Here is a 20,512-nt window from a genome sequence, read left to right on the forward strand (position 1 = left end):
CACCTGAGAGACATTTGGCGAGTGCAATAAGCTGCAGCGCCACACTCCACTGAACAGCAGACAGGATGGGAGGCAAGACAATAAAGAGGAATCCACACACGTACATGAGCGTGCACGCACTCACACTGAACTGTGTTTGAAAGCTGCAAGGATCAGCATGTCTGTAATGAGAGGGAATAAAGGAGGAAGCAATATGTTTTCAACATTTCTTTTACTGATCTTTACACTTGTCACAGAACATCACATAAAATTATCCGAGCAGAACTTGCTCTTTTGTTGTTTTTAATAACAGACAATGCAGTTTTACACATTCTTGTCTCAGAAACAGATATTGCTTTGTCAAATCCTTTTATCAAAAAAAAAAAAAAAATATGAAACACAGATAATCACAGGTTTTAGAGAATTAAAATTAAATAGGCTGGTACTCATACTCGTCCTGTTGTAGTGTCACTGATGCAAACTGTCAGTATTGAACTTTAGAAAAAAAAAAAGACAGGATCCACCTTGTAAATCAACAGAGACCATCCACATTACTTTTGTCTTAAGGTACATCACAAAAAAGTAAGTAAAAAAAGTAAAGTAAAAATGAATAAATAAAAATATCACTTCTGACTGATATATTTCTCCATTTTTAACTACTTTGGTTTGTCATCAGTGTGAGGACCCTAATCTTTAGAAGAGGGACGCCATCAAACAAGAAACCACTGATCATGCTATCATGACAGAACGTCTCACTAACGCAGACATGTGATTGCTTATTCTTTTAATCAAGTTCAGCATTGTGGGAAATATGTTTATTTGCTCACTTGCCAGGTGATAAGATCAATATCCGTTGCATGTCTGTTCTGTAAATATGAAGCTGGAGCGAGGTGACATAGCATTAGCTTAGCATCAAAACTGTTAGCATGTTATATGTTGTTTACTTAATCTGCACAACAAAGGAGTGTTACCTGGCCTACTATTTAATTTTTCTAGTCTTTAAGCTAAGCTAAGCTAAGTCTTCATGCTAAGCTATGTAAATCGTCTCCTGACATTGGCTTCATAATTAGGCATGTACATATATAAAAGGGGTTATCTACCTCTCGGCAAGAAAGGTATTCAGCATATTTCCCAAAATGTTGTACTATGACTTGTTGCTGAATGTAGCTATTTTTGAAAAACTTTAAACAGTTTGTTAGACAACGTTAGGCAGATCTCTAGCCACTAGCTATTGAATTGGCATTGGCAAGCTATTGGCATTTATTGAAAGTAGAGTGTTTATGGCTTGATAATGAAATATTTGTTTGTCTGAATTTCTTAAACAAATGATAGGGGGAAAAAAAGCAAAACCGACATTGGTAAAATTTTATTTACAGTATCTAATTATATGTTGCAATTTAAAGGAGCTATATGTAAGTCTTTGCTACCGCTACATATCCAACATTAGCATTAACAGCAGTTTACTTCTATAATCTAGAAGAACCATTTGGGAGGTCAGCATCAAACTTTGTTCTTTTACTAACAAAGAGCTGCCTCCAGTGGAAGAGAGCAATGTCAATGCTAACTCTTGTTTCACTTCTTTTTCTATCACTTCTTTATTTCTACCAAAGTTAGTATGCTAACAATTTAGCTTGACTTGTCACTTTCCAATAGCAAGCTACTGTAGCGTTCAGTCTGCCCTCAAGAAGCAGCGCTGCTCTGAGGTCGGATTATAATCTCTTCGAATAGTAGAATGGCTGAAGCTCTTCGAAGACGACCACCCACTCCCAGCAAGATAAAACTTACATATAACACGTTTAAATCTTTGAAATCAGATCCCGTTTGATGTTTTTAGATTCAAATTGTTTTAGTAAATGCTCATCAACCAAACCATAACGAGCCTTTTCTGCTTTAAAAAAACGTGAATGAGGTTTTGAATAGAAGTATCTTTTCAAGGCTTTTGCAACTGGCCTTGAAGGTTGGCTTTACATTTGTGCATTGTCAAGACAGGCAGTGCTAGAAAACATGCATTTTGTATTTAAAACAAACAGAGGGTGTGGGAATTTAGTCAGATTTAAAACTTTAACCTTTGAACAACATTTGAAAGAATCCCTGCATTTAACTACATGCCCGGTTTTAGTCAAACACATTTGGAATGCAAGAAAGCTACTTAGTAACAAGAACAATTACATTAACACAATACACATGTATCTATAAAAACACTAAGGCACTTGAAATTGTGGTTTAACATTTCCAAACAATGTTTATGATTGTTGTCTCGTAAAATAATTTGAAGAACACACATTGTGCCCGCGCTGCAGCACAGTCACTTGCCATTGCCTGAGACAGCATCAAAATCAACAGGCACACATACTCAGGTGTAACCCGTGTTTCATAATGAAAAGAATAGCTTAAACTCAAGTTTAAAAATGCTACATCATATCTTGCAAACACACACACATACAGAAGCACACACTATCCATATCCCTTCTTTTGATAGGCTTGTTTAGGGTCCTGAAATGAGACCGTTGCACCAATATAAAGCCCCAATTGAGACTTAAGTGTTGTGCTGTGGGGCTTGAAAATGGTCTTGTAGACAGTGCAATAGCAAGCTTCACTTCACCTTTTGGATTTCAGATCCCACCTATGTGACCTTAGCCTTTGTACTTGCTAGAGAAATGTTTCCAGTGCTAAGATAGGCCAAATATTAATTTTTCATCTAACCATAACACTAGCAATATAGTTGTATTGAGCTTGTCTGTGTATATGAGACCTTTAAAATGAAGTTGACTTGGCATTTTAATAAGGTAGGTAACTTGCACCTTCATCTGCGTAATCTTCAACTAATGACAGTTGTCGTCATGATTACATCTACAAAGGTAGAATGTGAGTTGAATCTCAGAAAGTCCAGTCATTGTCTGTGAGCCCTGCGGTGCCAGAAGCTAACCTTGTGGAGCTCTCTTTCTGAGACCCACTGACATGGTCGCATGACCTGCTCTTCTTCCTCCTCCTCCCCCTCTTCCTCGTCCTCTTCCTCCTCCTGCTCTCCCTCCTCCTCATCTTCCACTCTATCTGTCATGCAGGTGTCTTCCTCTGTCCTTGTGTGTGCATGACCAAGCAAAGTCCTGGTCCTTTTCTGACTTGATTTGTCTTTTACAACATCAACGGAGGGCCCTGGTCTCCTTTCATCCTCTTCTTCTTCTTCTTCTTCCTCCTCCTCTTCCCTTTCTTCTTCTTCTTCTTCTTCCTCTTCATTTTCCTCCTCCTCTTCAACATCTTCATCCTCATCATCACGCTCTTCCACAGCAACTGTCAGCCCTAACTTACTATGGCTAGCTAGCTGAAAAAATGAGGAGTGTGGTGTGGACGGGCAGGTAGAGAGTGCGGCATCATACATGGAGAATGGGAGGTGGAGGTAGTGTCCTGCAGTGGCTGCCGCTGCGTAGATGCAGCAGCATGTCTGGGCACAGTCAGGGCGAAGATTACCGTGTCCTCCACGGACCATTCGTAAGCGTTTACGGAAGGGTGGTCCGGCTTGGGGTGCTAGGCAAATCCGGGGTACTGCTCCATGGATTGCCTGGTGAGCTGGGTTAGTGCTGGGTGGAAGGACGCAAGGGCCAGTGGCGAATGCTGGGTTTGGGGGGAAGCACCAGTCAGTGCTCTGGAGCAGGATCTCAGCTCGCAGGCGGCGAAGGAGGTTGTTAACGAGAACGGAGCGACGGAGGAAGGCCTCAGGGTCGTCAATGAATCTCATCTTCTCCAAGGAGAGACGCAGCACGTGGGCACGCTCCTCCAAGACCGGTGCCACCTAAAGGATAGTATCCCATTAGATCTATGTAACCTGATCAATTACTTTAAAGAAGTTAAATAAGTATACATTTCCCAGCCATTTTTAATCAACTTCAGTTAGGAAAGGGTGAGAGTAAGAGGTCTTCACCTTTCAAAATAAGATACAAATGCAAATCAAAATGCAAACAAGCAAAAGCAAACATAAAAAAGACAACTGCAAGCAAGCATAAGTATTACACTTAAACTATAACAGCAGTCTTCTGTTTTACCATAGGGCATTTATATAAATCTGATCTGATTTGAGGTTTGGGGTAGATAACAGTTCCTTATAATATTTACACGCATCAAAATTGGCTGTTAAATTAACAGCTTTTAAATTAACTGCCTGGACTTCCGTAAGGACTAACTATACAGTCACTGTCCTCAGCATGGGACACCTGTTTTTATGCCTTATTAGGATAAGTGGTGTGCTATGAAATGCTTAGTTACTTACAGTCTGGCAGTATGTCCTGAAACTGAAGGATGGCTCATCATCATCATCAACAAACTTCCTCTTGAAGTATGCAATCCTTGACACTGACACATGATCAGGAACTCGCCTACAAGGGGGCTCTGCAGAGAGAAAACACAACCATAAATCACTACAATGTGGGACCATGTTACCACAGCTTGGACATGGAACCAAACATTACTGTCTGTTTTCAAAATGTACACTTATAAGAATGCTTCAAAGTTTGACACCTATAGGTCACAGCCCAATACATTTAAGGTGTAGAATCCATGAATTATCTGAAGTCCTGTTCTTTGAACAACTATCCAACCACAGCCTGAGCTTGTTCTGTGGAACAGTATCTGATCAACATAAATAAATGATAGAGTTAACATCTGTTTTTGTTGCGTGTACCTTGAGTAAATTGCTCGTCCGAGTTGCATGGCGGGGCCGGGTTTGACAGGCAGGTCTTACTGCAGCGCTCCGATTCCCATATGGGCTGATATGCAGAGAGCGGTGGGTCTCCTTCTGGGTCCAGGAAAGGATTCATGGACAAAACGAGGGTCATCTCTCTCCCTGACTTCGGTCTGGAAAGCAACAAAGCACTCACATCACTAATCAGGTCCCTTTCTTATCATAGAAATATTGATCAGTAGAACAGGGCATTTCCACAGATGTGAAAACAGAATAATAAACTAAGGTCACTTTCATTTTATTGCATTCTTCAAAATAAATGCATTTATCTTGAGTAAATTCTGTACCAGTTCTTAAAATTACTGTAAGTCACTTTGGATAAAAGCGTCAGCTAAATGAAATGTAATGTAAAATATTTCTCCACATTAACATGGTATTTCTGTCAACCTCGCAAGCATTTAGTTGAAATTTGTATTAATGATGTGGTAAACATTAACAAGATGCTCATCTTTGATTCTGGCAAATACGTTGGTGTTTCGTGGAGGAGTAACCAGTTTCTGTGCAAGCTGCGTAACGAATCTGAACAACAATAATGGAGAGCAGGAAAAATTGGCAGATGGCTGGCAACTCTGTGATATGTGACAAGTGGGACACAGATGGAGAGATGACACCCACCCACACCATGAATTCCCTATTGATTAGGAGGTAGGAGAGTTAGTGAGATGTTTGACACCAATTTGTTCACTGAAACGGATCCCACACATGGAAATGCACTGGGAAGCTGGGTCAACAGCATGGTAATCTGGGAAGCAGAGGGGATGTGTGCTGTGCCAGTGCACAAAGCAAACAACTTGACAAACGGAATCCAACAGACACTATACTTGTTTGTTTTGAGTTCATGTTAATTTTTGTCCGTTTTTAAATAACACACATATTTGAAGCTATATCACCTTATGTTTCAAATAAAATGGATGCAGATAAAAACATGAGGCTGACACAGGATTTGGCGGGGAGACTTTCTCACCCGCCAACTGAGCTTTTTTCAATCTGAACACAGAGCCCTACTGTGAAGACGCTGAGGGTCCTAAGAGCCAAAGTCTGTCTGTGACTCTCTAAATCCACAGTGAGAAACTGTAACGTCCTTTTGATCACAGTGGAATGGCTGTCATTTGGTGCGTTGTTGTTTCCTCCCCTTCATGCAGAATGCAAAGCCAGCTGTTTGAAGCATAAGCGTCTGGACCACCTCCTCGAAGCGTCTCCTGCCCCTCCTCAACCTGCCCGCATCAATAGACGTCATGTCCCACAACCCATCTTGACAGACCAAACTGGGGCGGCACCATTTCAACCTTACCCCCGTTGGGTGGCTGATTGAAATGTCCGCTTCAATAAGCTCTCTGCTTTGCCTGGATGAATAGTTTTATTTCCATGTGCTGCTTCTCAACTGTTTGCTTTTAACAGAAACCACAGAAACATCAGGCTGGACTGGGCTGCTCTTACCAAACCTGTCTACCAACAATGAGGAGCAATAGATTATGGCTTTACATTTAATATTTTAAAGGATTTATTAGACTTAAGATCCACAGTCAACTCCAACAGCCCAGTAGTATTTCTGCGTCATCAATCTGTCTATTTTGTCATTTTACACTAAATGTAAAATAATACCCTGTGATTTACCAACTTATTATAGTCAAAGGACAGTTTTTCTATGTGCGAAGCCAGTTGTCACCACTGCAATACTGACAAGTGGAACACTATGTGTCGACCTACGGCAGGTGAAAAGACAAAGCTGGTCACTCTGTTTAGATCAGAGGACTCATTAAAGAGGTTGGTTTTTCTTCTCACTGTCTGATGGAGCCTGCAACTCAACTACTCCAGTTTTGGTCATAATCCACTGTGTTACATCACAGATTATTCACATTTTATAGCGTGTTGTGTTGTGCTAGATTCCACTGCTGAGGGCTCCCCCACCAACGACCACCAACTAGGGCCAATTATGTCACTGTTATTGAGCGCGAGTGCCATGGTTAATTAGCAACTTTGGCTTTTCTCATTTCCCCCATGAGCTACTTTTTTACCCTCAGCTATTTTCCTCTCCATCACCTCCCCTCACTGCTGCTGTTGCTGCGTTTGCTCGGGCACAAAGAAACAAGCATGCCATCACTCCCTCTGCCCTCCGCAGGGACCTCCATCTCAACAACTCCCCCTCCCTCTTTTACCGTCTCTTTCATCCCCAAGTCTCAATCTCTCTCTCTCAACCCCTCTGTCTCCCTTGCTGACATCCTTTCAACGGCGGTCACAGTTGACAGCTCTCTGAACCAGGGTGGTGAAGAAAAAAGCAAAACAATGAGAATACCGACGGAGCAGCCTCTCTACATGTACACCAATATTTCTTGTTCTTCACAGAAAAGGAGGAGGAGGGGAGACTGAACAAGTGTGTGTTGGTCTGTGAAAGAGGAAGGGAGAAGAGGGTTGAGAAATAAAAACAAGGAATGAGGAGAGAAAAAATCTCCTGGGGGATATCATCCCTCTCTTTTTCTATTTCTGTCTGCAACTCGCAGGAATGTGAGACCGAGTGAGAGTGAGTGTGAGCTGTGTGTGTATATGTGTGTTTGATTGTGTTAAAATGAGTGTGTATTTTGAGGGGGAAAAAAGAACCTGCGAGTATGTACAAGTGTATGTGAGTGTGCGTGAGAGTGTATGCGAGGCACTGCTTCACCTCTGTTCAGTCACAGCTCCTCTGGCTTCATCCCTCTTATCTTCCCTCTCTCACAGCTTCCCCACCTCTGACTGACTCTCTATCTCGCCTTCGTTTTCATTACACCCTTTGATGACGAGAAGTTAATTGCAGTGCCAGGGCACAAGACAAACCATGGGAGGGATACAGAGTGGAAGAGAATAGGAGAATGGGGAGAGGGTTGGAGGGGGGGAGCCGAGGGAGGGATGGAATGAGTCAGGGAGGGAAAGATAAGTGCCTTAGGAGCCTTGTCATGAGTGGAGACAGATCGCCCGCAGGGATGATTTCTGCTGCTGTGATTGACTCACTCCCTCCAGCGCTAAGATAGACAGGCGCACACACACTCAGCAGCATGCACAGCTTGTACTGTCCTCAAATATGTTGGAGGGGAAGTCAGCTAAGGCCATGACAGTCAACCAAGGTGTTCCTGGACCACACTACCAATGTCTGATTCTGGCTTTTCACATATACTACAGGTGCTGTTTCATCTTTCTCAAAACAAGCTGTTATTGAAATACACACACAATTTCCAGTGACTTTGGCAGCTTTTAAGATATTAATTAGGGGTTTGCATTCAATTCTAGTATTGTTGGGGTGTATATGTATGCAACATTTACATTTAAACAAAGATCCATTTTACTTTACATACTACAATCTTCTTCAAGACAAAACAGGTCTGCAGGCATGACCTCTATTGTTGAAAATAGATCTCTGGTAGAAGTGGTGCAAAGTCTGGGGGAGGAAGTCTGAAACAAGACGTTTCGATAACATATTTCTTAGAATTGACTGAGTGAAAAAGTCCACGGAGTGACTGTTTTCATATTTTGAAGGTACCTACTGACCCCCTTCAAGTAATTACGGATAGTAAAAGCCCAGAAAATTAATTTTACACAATATGGGCCCTTTAATGTTGCTGTTCGTCTTTGGTGCCTACTTCGCTGCTGCTAACAGGTGAGCCCACAGATTTGTTGTTGGCGACATTTAGGCAGTTATATAGTCCACTTTTTATGTGCACACATTACTTTGCTACATGCCTTAAATGCCTATATGGTCAGTAAAGTATACAAATATACAAATAGCAACATAAAATGTGTCGGAGCTTTAATCTTATCTGCCTGTCATCTTCACTCTGTCATCTGGGGCTTTTTATGATTATTTGCAAGTTCCATCTACTTCAACCGCGCATTTAATAAAGAAACAGTAAAAGAAAAACTGATATTCAAGCCATACATGGGAGAAGATTTCATTTCATACAGAGATTCTGGGGAGTATGAAACGCCTCTAATAAACTATGTGCTCTCTCAAAGTATTTTTCTCTGCGGCCTCAATATTTCTAATTGATCCAGCATGTGTATGTCAGTGTTTGCTGTATCACTCTGCATGTGTGTGTGTCTGTGTAAAGTGTTTACTCCCTGTTCTTTTGGCCAGGTGTTTAGTAAGTGTTTCCGAGCCTTAGGGGAACAGAGAGCGGTGAAAGGAGTTCATGTCTGTGGTTTTCACATCAAAATAGATTCCAGGCCGCCTGAAAGGGTCTCTGCAGCACACACAAGCAGCATGCTCTGTGTCACAACGGAACAACTGCACAGAAGCAGGAAGATAAATGGTAGAACGGGGAATTGTGTGGGTGTGAGCATGTTGGTGAGATTTAGTTCTGCCATTGACCATTAGCATCAATGATTGACACTCCCAATTCATCAAAATCACAAATCAAATAAAGACGAACAATGTATATACACACACTGACTATGTATTTATTAGGTGTGTAACGGTACATGTATCTTAACCGAAGATGTTCGGTACAGGCCTTTCGGTTCGGTACGCACATGTACAGAACGAATGCAGTGAGTCAAAATGTGGAACTTATGTGGGTCAATACAGGTCTCAAATTCCGAGGGACAACTTTAGCGAAGGACCGGATGTGCTGTAGGCTAGTGGTCATGGCGACTGCAGACAAACAGCCGTTTAAACAGTCTCCCTCATCATTTAAGTCTGCTGTGTGGGAACTATAATGACGACGGACCAAGTGGATCGTACAAAAGCTGTATGCCGACATTGTGCAACTGCTATCGGATATGTCGCTGGTAGCACATCGAACATGCCGACTTGTTTGAAGCAGTATCACCAGAGTGATGTGCCACTAACATTAGTGGGACAAGGAAAAAACAAATTCAGTACAAACCGAGCACTCCATGGCAGATAAGCAGCAAATAATTCAGACCGTGTCAAAGCAGTAACAACCACCATAGGTGTTTGTATTACAGCAGGTATGCGACCGTTCTCTGTTGTTGAGAACGCAGGGTTCAAACATACGCTGAAAGTAATTGAGCCCCGTTACAAAGATCCCTCTTGTCCGCATTGCAGTCAGCAAGTCATACCAGCCCTTTATAAACCTCTGTCCCTAGCGTAAGAGTGTTCTCCACAGCGGGAAACATTGTTAGTGCCAGCATGGTCACCCTTTCTGCAAACAATATTGACAAGTTAATAAAAACAAACAAACAAACAATAAATAATATTTATTTGAGAGACTGTTATTTACTTTTAAAAACGTTTTAAGTGCCCTTTAGAAAGAAACAGCCATACTCCATTAAATTAAACAGTGTTAAATAAAAATAAATTAAAGAAATTTGTAAAAAAAAATATTTTCCCTGTTTCTACTGTACCGAACCGTGACCTCAAAACTGAGGGACGTGACTCTTGTGCAGCTAGTATTTATGATAACTGTTGTAGCATTTCAGAAAAAATTATTCACAGCCTATATTCAGAAACTGTGTAGTACCGAGACAGAGCTTCCACAACGTTGCAATGTCACAACTATATAGTCACCATCAAACCTTTGTTATTTTAACTATTAACACAAAAATCAAGCCGCCATTCCTTCACTGACCTGACAAGCTACAAGACAAATAAAATGTTGCCAGATATAATCTAAAGTCTGCTTTCTGTGGTTGACTTGGCTGTACTTCACCCAGAGAACGGTTGGCCAATCAGAAGAGAGGCTCAAAGATCGACATAAAACACCATTTTTCTTCCCAGAGCTCCAAAAAGCATGAGGGAGATGTCAAACTATACTGACATTAAAAAAACACAAATACATCTCGTTATAAATATCCAAACTTCAAGTAAATTTCCTCAAAGAAAAACACTACAACATTTTATCTTAACCGTATTGTATTTTGAACTGTGTTCTAAACCTTACAGATTAGTTAACTGGTGAAAGACAGTTAACATGAAATGGCAAGTTTGAGGAAGCAAATTGGCAAGAAAGTCAACTGAAATGTATTCCATATGTATACAGCACTGGGAAAGGCGTCAACAATAACCTTGTGCATTTGAACAAAGTGAAAAAAATCCTTTCACATGTTACTCTTGACAAGGTCTTTGTCTGAACAGCTCTTTTGTATGTCAGTGTGTATCCCTGTATAGCAATGACAGTTGTGTGCTGGACCAAATCTGAGTAATACATCTACACAGTGAGAAAATACTGCAAGTGGGCGTTGCCTTGAAAGAGCTGCCTGTGGTTTACGTTGACAGGATCCTCAGAGCTCTGTGATGTCACGACGGACACTTTGAATCTCACAGGAAGAGGGAAAACTTGAGTACTGTCACCGTCTTCCCTGCACTTCATCTTTTGTTTGATGCCTGCTGCTTATGCCCACATACTCAGAAAGTGACTGTTGAAGTGTTTTGACAGGGACAGGACCACTGAAATGTGTCACATGTAGAGTACCTGTTGTATCTTTATGGCGTTATCTGGTCCCACTGATGCTTAGCCTTGTAAATCCTCTTTTCTTTCATGTATTATTTGCAAAAATGAAGACGGGAAAAGTGCAAATCTTGGTGCTATTAAAAAAGTTGCACTGACAATCCAATTATCTAGAACAGGGTTCTTGCACCATTTTTAAAGTCAAATTGAATGCTTTTTAAGACCTTTTTAAGACCTCAATAAATGTAATTAAAGAGCCCCAAAATGTCCTTGATAGACAAGATAATTTATTTAAACCGATTAATAAGATTAATAAGATTATCAGAATAATAACAATGAGTAGGGTTAACTGTTGGAGCTATTTACTGTTTTCTTTAGTGTTTAACAGTTAAACATTTGTTTATTTGGTTTTTTGCTTTGTTTAATATAACTGGTTAGATTATGCCTTCAGAATATTAATAATAAAAGATCAATAGTCATATTGTTTTAGTTATTTTTGGTAGTTTATGCTTTTGTTTTGAAGGTACAGAGCACCAGGTGATATTATAGATATGGTTAGGAAGGGTTCATGGTTTTTTACCAGGTCAAGAAAGACAGCAGATGCCATTGCCTTCTGTTTGTTTGTTTGCAAAAACGGAAAAATTAACCACACAAAACATGACGCCTGCCTGGACAATGGACTTATTCCCTGCGAAAGAGTTTTTACTATTTCGCTTTTTCGATCAAGTTTGAGGACAAATCACATTTACAGTAACATGACAATTTTCCCATTAGTCTTAAATGCACTGCCTGCAATTTTAATACTTTGCAGAAAATTTATTTTGTTGATTTCAATTTGAGACTTATAACCCTTGTGTTGTCCCTGCTTCCCCTGGCTGTTGGCCCCCTCACATAGCCCACCCCAGTGTTTCCCCTACCATTATATTAGGGGGGGCGCCCATTTCTCCTCTGCTCTCTGTATCGCGCATGGCGGAGTTCCATCCCGATGCGCACACACAGACACGTGCGCGCACACACACACACTGACATGTGCGCGCACACACAGGTGAGCATGAACATCATGATTCCTTTAAGTTTTTGTGTCCGTGTCCGCCGGGTTAGGGGTTAGGGTTAGGGTTTCCCGTCCTCGCGGTCGCTGATGTCGGCCTCGGCGTGCCGCGTGCTCAGTTTTCTTTGGGATGTAGGACACCAGATTGGCGGTGGGCGTGAATGCGAACTTGGATGAGAACACCTCTCTTCCCTTGACCGCGAGCAGCCCGGTCGGGAGCTCGGGCTTGTTCTTCCGAACCGTGCCGACCACGGTGATCTTCCTCTCCAGGAGCTGCCGAGCGAGTTCGTAGGAGGTGAAGTAATTGTCGCACGTGACGTTACGACCGTGCAGTCCCTCCATTACATCGAGCACTACCCGCAACCCCTGGTTCCGTTCTGGGCGTCCGCCGCTCGGCTTTCCGGTGTACACTTGCATCTTCCAAGCGTAGCTGGATTTTGCATCGCAAAATCGGGTTCAGAGGATGGTTGCTGGGAGAATAGCTGTTGGAGAACCTGTTCTCTGGTGAAACGCGCCTGACGTGACATCGTGACATGGTCAGGGAGGGTGGCACACGGAGAATGGCACACCGGCTTCTCTGTGGGTCTAATGTACCCCCCTGGATTACAATTGGAATCAGGTGTGGGTCTAAATGACCCCACAGAGCACCACAGCGCCCTCTCTGGGGGTCTAAATGACCCCCCAGGAGAATTGAGAATGACAATCCATTGGTCTCAATTACCCCAGGAGAATTGGATAATGACAATCCTTGGGTCACCCTAACCCTAACCCTGACCGGCCAGGGCTTGTAGATGATCACACGCACGCACACACACACACAGACCTGTCACTTGAGCTCGCACTGAAGACAGCACCAATAAAGAGAATGCTACATTTCTCATGAAGCACACGTTACATTTTTCAACCACATTTTCAAAATGTTTCCATCGTTTGACTGGCACTCTTCAATGAAGTCATCTTGTTGCACCCTCATCTTCTGCCATGGTTTAATGACAACTGGTGAATTAGCGCTACCAGCTGTTTATTTAAGATCTTTTAAATATTTGTGTCACAGCAGGGGATGGAAGCATTATTAGCATTTTCATCAGTTTCCTGGAAATTCTGTTAATGTCTGGGCTATGATTGGATGGAAACTACTGAATGTCAGGTTTAAGACAAATAGGCCCAATTGAAAATCCTCAATCCGTATTTTATAATATAGATATATCGTATTATTCATGACAACTGATTTGTTTTATGTTTTATCATTTTCTCTATTTACTTATCTATTTTGTTTAATTCATGAAAAATATATAGTTTACAGTCATTTCATTTATAATAGGGCTGACACTTGTTATTCAAATTTCAAACATAAAAGTTGATGTTTGAACTGTAATGACTTGTTCAAATTTAAAATCAGCTTGACCTTAATACTTGTTAAGTGTGACATTGCATGTGACGTGAAATATCCGGGTCCAAACCGTCAGGTGGCAAGCAAACAACAATGGCAGAACCTTCTAATTTATTCACCATCATGTCATTTTTAGGGAGGCATCAATAAGGGTAAAAAGGGTAAATATATTTCAGGTTTTTCTCCAGACGAGCAGGAGCGCACATGACTCGACTCATTTAATCAATGTCATTTCAGTATTCACACAGTTATTGCATCTGTTTGACCAGCTATGTCTAGCTTGTTAACGTTAGCACGTTAGCTAACACCACCAAAAGACACAATTTGTTTCACATTGTATTTAATCTATTCCACCACTTGAGATCTACAATTACTGCAAGGGACACAGCAATGTAGCATCTTCAACATAGCAGAGCTTGGACCCAGAGACATATATCACAGATGTCACAACTTAAGAACCAAATTGTCAAATTTCTTCTTGACCTATCAGTAAAGTAAGCCACCATCATTAATTTGTTTGGCTACGAAAATGGAGGACATCTGCAAGCAATGCCATCCTGAGTGTAAAATCACACCAAAGCACCCGAGAAGTGGAGATGTTTTGAGTTTTACAGTGTTAATGGCAATGTAATAAACAAAGCTAAGACTGTTTGCTGTAATTTGAATAATATTCAAATAAATGGCTGTGTGTGTGTGACAAGCCATAATGTTATGAATGCTTTTATTGCTCTGAAATCTGGATAGTATACATCTACTTTCTGTCTTCCTCTTCTCTTTACATAAAAAAAGATAATGTTATAAATAATTGGATTTAGCAACTATCCACCTCAAGGTAAAAACAAGGCAGAAAGTGGACTAACGACTAATCCACTGAAGGAGATGTTGATCACCATAATGCAGCTAAAAGCTCAAAGCCAAGATACAGCCCACTTCTTCTCAATATGGAGAAGCTTCACTCCATCAATATGGCGGTTGGCATGGGGGTGGAAAGTGTGAAAGTGCTGGCATCAGACAGTGAGGCACACAGCAAGACAGAACAGATAGAGAATAGATAATTAGCTTCCATGACATCAAGTTCTCCTTCAGAGTAGCAACAACAAGGCGCTGCACTGTACGCCATGAATCAAAATTGAGACGCACATAGCGAGCTATTAGCCCCCTGCTGGTGGAGTGGACCACCGTCACACGGACACACTGAGAATAAATACGCTGGGCAAATTAGCCTGAAAAGCTGAAGATGCTTTGCAGAGGCTTGCTCCAAAAAGTAAATAAATAAATGACAAAACACTTTGTAAGGGCACTGAAAAGCTCCAAGGTCTTCTCCTTAATATACTTATATGTGACATTAGATCCTTGCACAGGATATTTGATGCATACAAATGTGTTTTACCTGTTTATTAATGGGTTTGTTTTTTACTAATCTATCATCCTATTTTGGATTATTTCATGCAACAATTTCGTGAAAATTACCCAACCAATAGAATGTCAACTGTAGATCGTTGTGTGTGTATTAGCTTTAGGTAATAACATTGGTGTGCTTGAAGGAAAGAAATTACACCTTCATGGAGCAGGAGTCCAGCAGATCTCTGGTCAACATGAAGCAGCAAAATCTAGGAACTCAATATAGTATTTTCTTCCTTGTGGGAACACTGTTGCTAGCAATGATAAAAACTAAATATATGCCACCTGTTTCTTTTTCCCCTGTATTTATGGGAACAGTACCAACAGCAATAGTAACCACCACAAAGGCGAGGCAAGTTGATTCATCATCACCACACCTGGAATTCTATTGGTTGGGGAATTGTGACAGATTTGTTGCCCAAAATGCCAAGCGCAAAAGAGAAAAAATCAGAGAGCAGACGTTTCAGGCGAACAAAGGCAGCATGAGGGCGAGGAGAGGAGCTGAAGCTGGAGCGCAAATGGTCTGTATTTATATAGCTCTAGTCTTGCTGACCACTCAAAGCACTTAACAACACAGGCTATTGCCATTCATACAGTGGATCTATGGGCAACACTGTTTTCTACGAGGGGCAATTCGGGGTATTTGAGTGCCATTGCAGGGTTTTGAGTGAAAGCAGTACAAAATCTGAACAAGAAATTGACAAGTCCTGCTCTCAAACTGAAAGACCACACTCTTGATTAAAGATGGAAAAAACCTCCATATTTCATGTGCCTTAAGTAAGCCTCATTCATATTACTGTTAAACAACCTGGCTCCCAACAGTTCTTCATTCGTTGAGCGAAAGCGACACTTACCTCCTTGTGCACACATCAATGTCACTATTAATTATGTTGGTAGACATCTATGCAAACCTTTGCACATGACGTCAATGCATGTTTGCAAAACATGTTTCAGAATCATTTGTGTCTGTTCTTTTTGTCCAACATCAGAGTCCTTAAGACAAACAAAAAACCAGTCTGCCAAGCAGCAGCCTCCTCTGACATTCCACTCTCCTGCTGTGTTATATTGATATTTTCTTCTTTTTTATTTGGTTGCATCTCAGATTGTGTTTGTGCCAGCTTGCAGCCTGTCAGGAAGCATCAGCGCAGTGTGCAAATGGTGGTGGGGCCGTCTTGGCCGCGGTGGCGTGACTAAGCTGGGTTCAGGGCCCTCAGGGTTTCAGAGTTTGCTGAGTGGTGACACATGTGTTGTGACAGGGCGACTGCACGGAGCTGCATTATGGTCTATCTGGGGATGGCTTGTTGTAGCTGTGAGGGTTAACAGGTCGGCACTGTGTGGGTATGCTAGTGCCAAGCTCCCAGAGGTGGATGCAGCACATTAAAAACTGACATGAGCATCAGCATGTGCTTATTAAAAAAAACATTGTTATATTACAGTATCCCTAAATAATCTCTTTTCGCATTTTAAAGCTTTATTCTTGCTATTAGAGTTCTTTTTATATTGTGATGCTTTTTGAACAGAGAACTGAGGTTGTACAAATTGCATTACACTCGTATAAATAAATTCACATTCCTGTGCAGATCTCAGTACATTACAGACACATTTAAGAACGTACTGAGAGGAAAGGCTATAGAAAATATATATATTATTTTGCAGGTTGGATCTTCAGGTGTAAACACTTTGTTTTCGGGGCAGGTGAAGTCATAAGGTCTTTGCTATTAATAAAGGTCATTTCACACCTTCCTCTATTTTTACACTTGTGCATAAACAAATGTGTGCGCTCCTTCCCTCTCGAGTTGTCCACCTTAGTTGTGAGTATTTCTGGAGCACAAAGGCGTATTCATGGTCGGGAAGCAGTGCCTTAGGGGAAGAAAGAGGTCTGGGGCTACACCCTGCAGTCCCCTCTCTCTCTCTCTCACACACACACACACTTACTCACACACACACGAAAGCAGCTCAACTTGTCTTGGCTGAAACCTTTTATACAGAACAGAGCAGCAAGAGAGAGAGCGAGGGACAAAGGGAATGAGATGTGAAGCCAGCCAGCTATCATCACCACTGACTGTACTGCAATATGCATTATCCTCCGCACTTCCAAACATCCTCTGCACCTGCTTTATTCTGCCTTTTTGACAACTAACAAACCATTAGAGGTGTGCATGTCTATGAGTAACACACTTCATGTGCTGCTAATTTTATGCCTGGCACTGCGTCTCCTAAAAAGGCAGCCTTTAAAAATGTATTGAATCCTCCATCAGTGTACACTACGCGTCTGCTGCTAAGAGCCGTGTTTTGAAATGCTGTTCCAGATGTGAGACTCCGCGCCCCGCTGAGAGAGATGAATGTCTAGGGGGGCTGCAGGCTACCTACAGGTTCACATCCTTAATGAGCAGAAGAGTCTGCTGAGAGCAAGATATGATTGATAGCGCAGCGACAGAACTGGAAGTGGGGGAGTCGCAGCGAGGGCTTTTGATAAAGGAGATGGGATGGAGGGGCTTTGGCAGGCTGGGAAAGAGAGGGAATCTGGCATCGGACGACTTGCCCGAGCTAGATGCCAGGAACCCGTCCACCGTGCTGCAAAAGCCAGAGAGCTTCCTCTTGTTACAACCCCTCCTCTCTGGTCTGTGAGTTCAATCCGAGCTGGATGCTCTCCCCTGTTGCATGCCTCAATATATTCCACATAACACACTTTTCCCCTCAGAGGGAAATAAATAGCAAAGGTGGAATTCCTGGCATGTGACTCCGGATGTTGTTGGCAGTGAGCAGAGGTGAGGCGCATCCAACCCTATTAAATACCAAGTGCACTACAAGCCTTTCTTCCACCAAACCGGCATTTAAAGAAGATTATACGAAGAGTGTGCATTTCTATTTATTAACAAGACATGTTGGACTCGTTTTTAATCCCTTCTGGGGCCAACAGTGTTAATCGTCCACTATGAGTGGAGGCGATGATTGTGACACTAAGTCCAAGGAAGCACAGGAATGTCATGAAGAAGAGAGAATTTCAACAGAAGCTCAGACTTTCAGCTCCTTGCGTTCAGGAGGCAGCAGTGATACAAGCGACCACCACTTCAGGGTTTCGCAGTCCCCGCCGAATAATGAAGTGAGGCTGGGTGGATGCCAGGAGGAGGGCTGCTTATGTCAGCCTGCATAATGTGCTCCGACCAGGGTCTCTTGTCGTGTCACACTTGTGATGTATTGACTCCTGCGATCCTCGTTAATCCTCCAGTGTCTGAGCTAATCAGCCTGATACAGTTTCATCCAACAGTTCATCCAACATCATGTGCATGAGCCACTCGACCAGACAAGTGAGCTAAATCCGCTTCATTACGCCAAACCCATTTAATGTCAGTCAGCTCTGACTGCGCTGAACGTGCTCAAGTTTTTTTTTAATTGTCATAGTTCACGTGACTTAAAGAGAGCTACTGTGGCAAAAATTAACATTCAAACCAGAGTAAATCCCGGTTTCCTCTGCGCTTCAGCTAAGTGAGAGTCGTGTTAATGTCAGTGTGGGTGGCAACAAGGGATGTGCAGAGTGTACTTAAGACTCCAGATGGGCTGTGAGCTCATCGTTGCACTGTGGAAACAAAGACACATAAACTGGAAGCCATGCACGGTAGCTTGTGTCAATGGGCTAACTTATCCCCTATCGTACTTTCAGTGAAGCAGGCTCACGCGCGTTCGCTGCAGGGAGCGTCGCTTACCTGTCTGGAATTGTTCTGACGTCGTCCGCGGCTCCACACTTGCTTTGTGGTGACGACTGAGATCCAAGGTGCGCTGATGAAAAATGTAGAAACTCCCTCGGCGTGGACGAAAACACGACCGCGTCCTCCTCCGGCGCGTTCTGCTAAATTTAGCGCAGCGCCGCAGACACGCCAACCTTGAACGCTACTTACGTAATTACGACTTAATTATCGACTGAACACTTATCATTAAGCGCGCGCGCGTTTCTCCCGCGCGAAGCATCCCCGCGCGCTGGCGACGGTACGCGGCTGTTTGTTTGTGGACGTGTTTGTCGGCTTGTTGGTTTCCCTCAGGTGAGCTGTGGCGGTGTCGGCGGCGAGGTGGTCCGGCTCCATCTGCGGTGGTTTCCCGGGCTGAAGGTCCGGAGCAGCTCACGTCGTCACGGCAGAGCTGACACTTCGCGCGCGCGTGTGTGTGTGTGTGTGTGTGTGTATGTGTGTGTATGTGTGTGTGTGTGTGTGTGAGAGAGAAAACAACACCAGCGTCGCAGATCCATTCCCTCCAGTCAACTACTGCTGACGAGTTCAAGCGCAGCTCGGAATTTACACCACCCTCTTGGTCTCGCGGTTATAATCTGTTATTGGAGCAGCTTTAGAATCACTGCTTCTGTTGAATATGTTTAAGGTCACATCTGACTATAGTCTATTTTCTTGACCCTTTTTTTAAACCAAGTTTATTCTAGAAATGTCAAATAGAATGCAATCTAAAATCCAACAAAATGTGCACTTACTAAGAATTTAAAGATATGCTTCAAATTGTATTAACTTAAACATGCATTACGTGATACATCAATCAATCCTAATGAGGGCTGCAACCAAAAGTTTTTTTTGAGGAGGCTTAAAGTTAATTGACAGAAGGTTAATCTGGCTTTGGTTTGGCAAAAGTCCCATGATACACTTCGAGGTACAACCAGGATGCATTGTCAGAGATGAGCCAGGCATCATAGGTGTTTCAGGTTTAAACATCAGACACCTTCACCCAGGCGACCCAGACGGGGGGGGGGGGGGGGGGGGGGGGGGGGGGGGGGGGGGGATCAGGCCCTGACTTGTGTCTACGTCCCACATCCAGAAGGGGTCCTTCCACCTGTTCCTCCAGCTGTCAGCTACCGGGTCAGGATCCCTTGCTAGATTTCTTTCCTGGGCTTCCTCAATCCGGTATTCCCAAGGTACAGCCAGCTCAAGCAACTCCCCTTGCTTGGCTAACCCAGACATAAAGATCATGTCAAGTGTGGTAACTGCAATTTATTCAGCTGATCAACCAGCAGCTGCCTATCCCAGGTTTGCAAGCAGCCGACCCTGGGTTTTTGGTTTGAGGCTTCACCCTTGATCGCACAAAGGTGATGACATGCTTAGTTGGGTGCTGCTGCTTGCTTATTGCTCTGATCTTCTCTTCAAAACCCCCCAAACTTGAATTTACAAGAATGGTCATGTAGCCATCAAGTGTTTACTATTTTATGTTAACCAACTAGGAGCCAAAGTTAATATTAAGCCTGTGTTTGTAATTGTTTATTTAGGCTGCAGATATTTTATAACAGATATATTACAACTTCTGAATAAGGGGAACTAGGGTGTGATTTTCTTTTTCCTTTTTTACGTGTTTGGCAGGACATAGACAAAGATGAGTGTTGACCATCACATTTTGCTTTAAGAAAATGCATCTTGGACTCATGGACTCTTTTTTGAACTGCCTCTTTTTCTTTTTTCATGGACAGTAGTTGCTACTCAATCAATCAAATAATTGACAATAGTTACTGCTCATTTTGTCATCGTGTCCACTGACTAAGCATTTCAGCTCTAATTATGATTAATATCAGTAAAATGTAATGTAATGATTTTTTGCAG

At 42.5% G+C, this 20,512-nt stretch overlaps 1 protein-coding gene across 1 annotated transcript; it reads right to left on the bottom strand.

Moving 5' to 3' along the window:
- Nucleotides 1-194: 194 nt before the first annotated feature.
- Nucleotides 195-19,184, bottom strand: LOC117756198 (SERTA domain-containing protein 4-like). The gene is made up of 4 exons (XM_034576606.1): nucleotides 18,632-19,184; nucleotides 4,652-4,824; nucleotides 4,241-4,359; nucleotides 195-3,766 (listed from the first exon to the last, which is right to left on the bottom strand). Exons 2-4 carry the CDS (start codon nucleotides 4,803-4,805, stop codon nucleotides 2,870-2,872), a joined length of 1,170 nt encoding a protein of 389 aa, XP_034432497.1. The 5' UTR covers nucleotides 4,806-4,824; nucleotides 18,632-19,184; the 3' UTR covers nucleotides 195-2,869.
- Between the last annotated feature and the right edge of the window lie 1,328 nt (nucleotides 19,185-20,512).

This window comes from Hippoglossus hippoglossus, chromosome 22 (genome assembly GCF_009819705.1).
Source record: "Hippoglossus hippoglossus isolate fHipHip1 chromosome 22, fHipHip1.pri, whole genome shotgun sequence".
In the NCBI taxonomy this organism is placed as follows: domain Eukaryota; kingdom Metazoa; phylum Chordata; class Actinopteri; order Pleuronectiformes; family Pleuronectidae; genus Hippoglossus; species Hippoglossus hippoglossus.

Coding starts and splice junctions, on each gene's coding strand:
- LOC117756198 (XM_034576606.1), bottom strand. CDS start 4,805: ATGACCCTCGTTTTGTCCATGAATCCTTTCCTGGACCCAGAAGGAGAC. Junction 4,360..4,651: donor GGACGAGCAATTTACTCAAG/GTACACGCAACA, acceptor TTCTCTCTGCAG/AGCCCCCTTGTAGGCGAGTT. Junction 3,767..4,240: donor TCAGGACATACTGCCAGACT/GTAAGTAACTAA, acceptor ACTATCCTTTAG/GTGGCACCGGTCTTGGAGGA.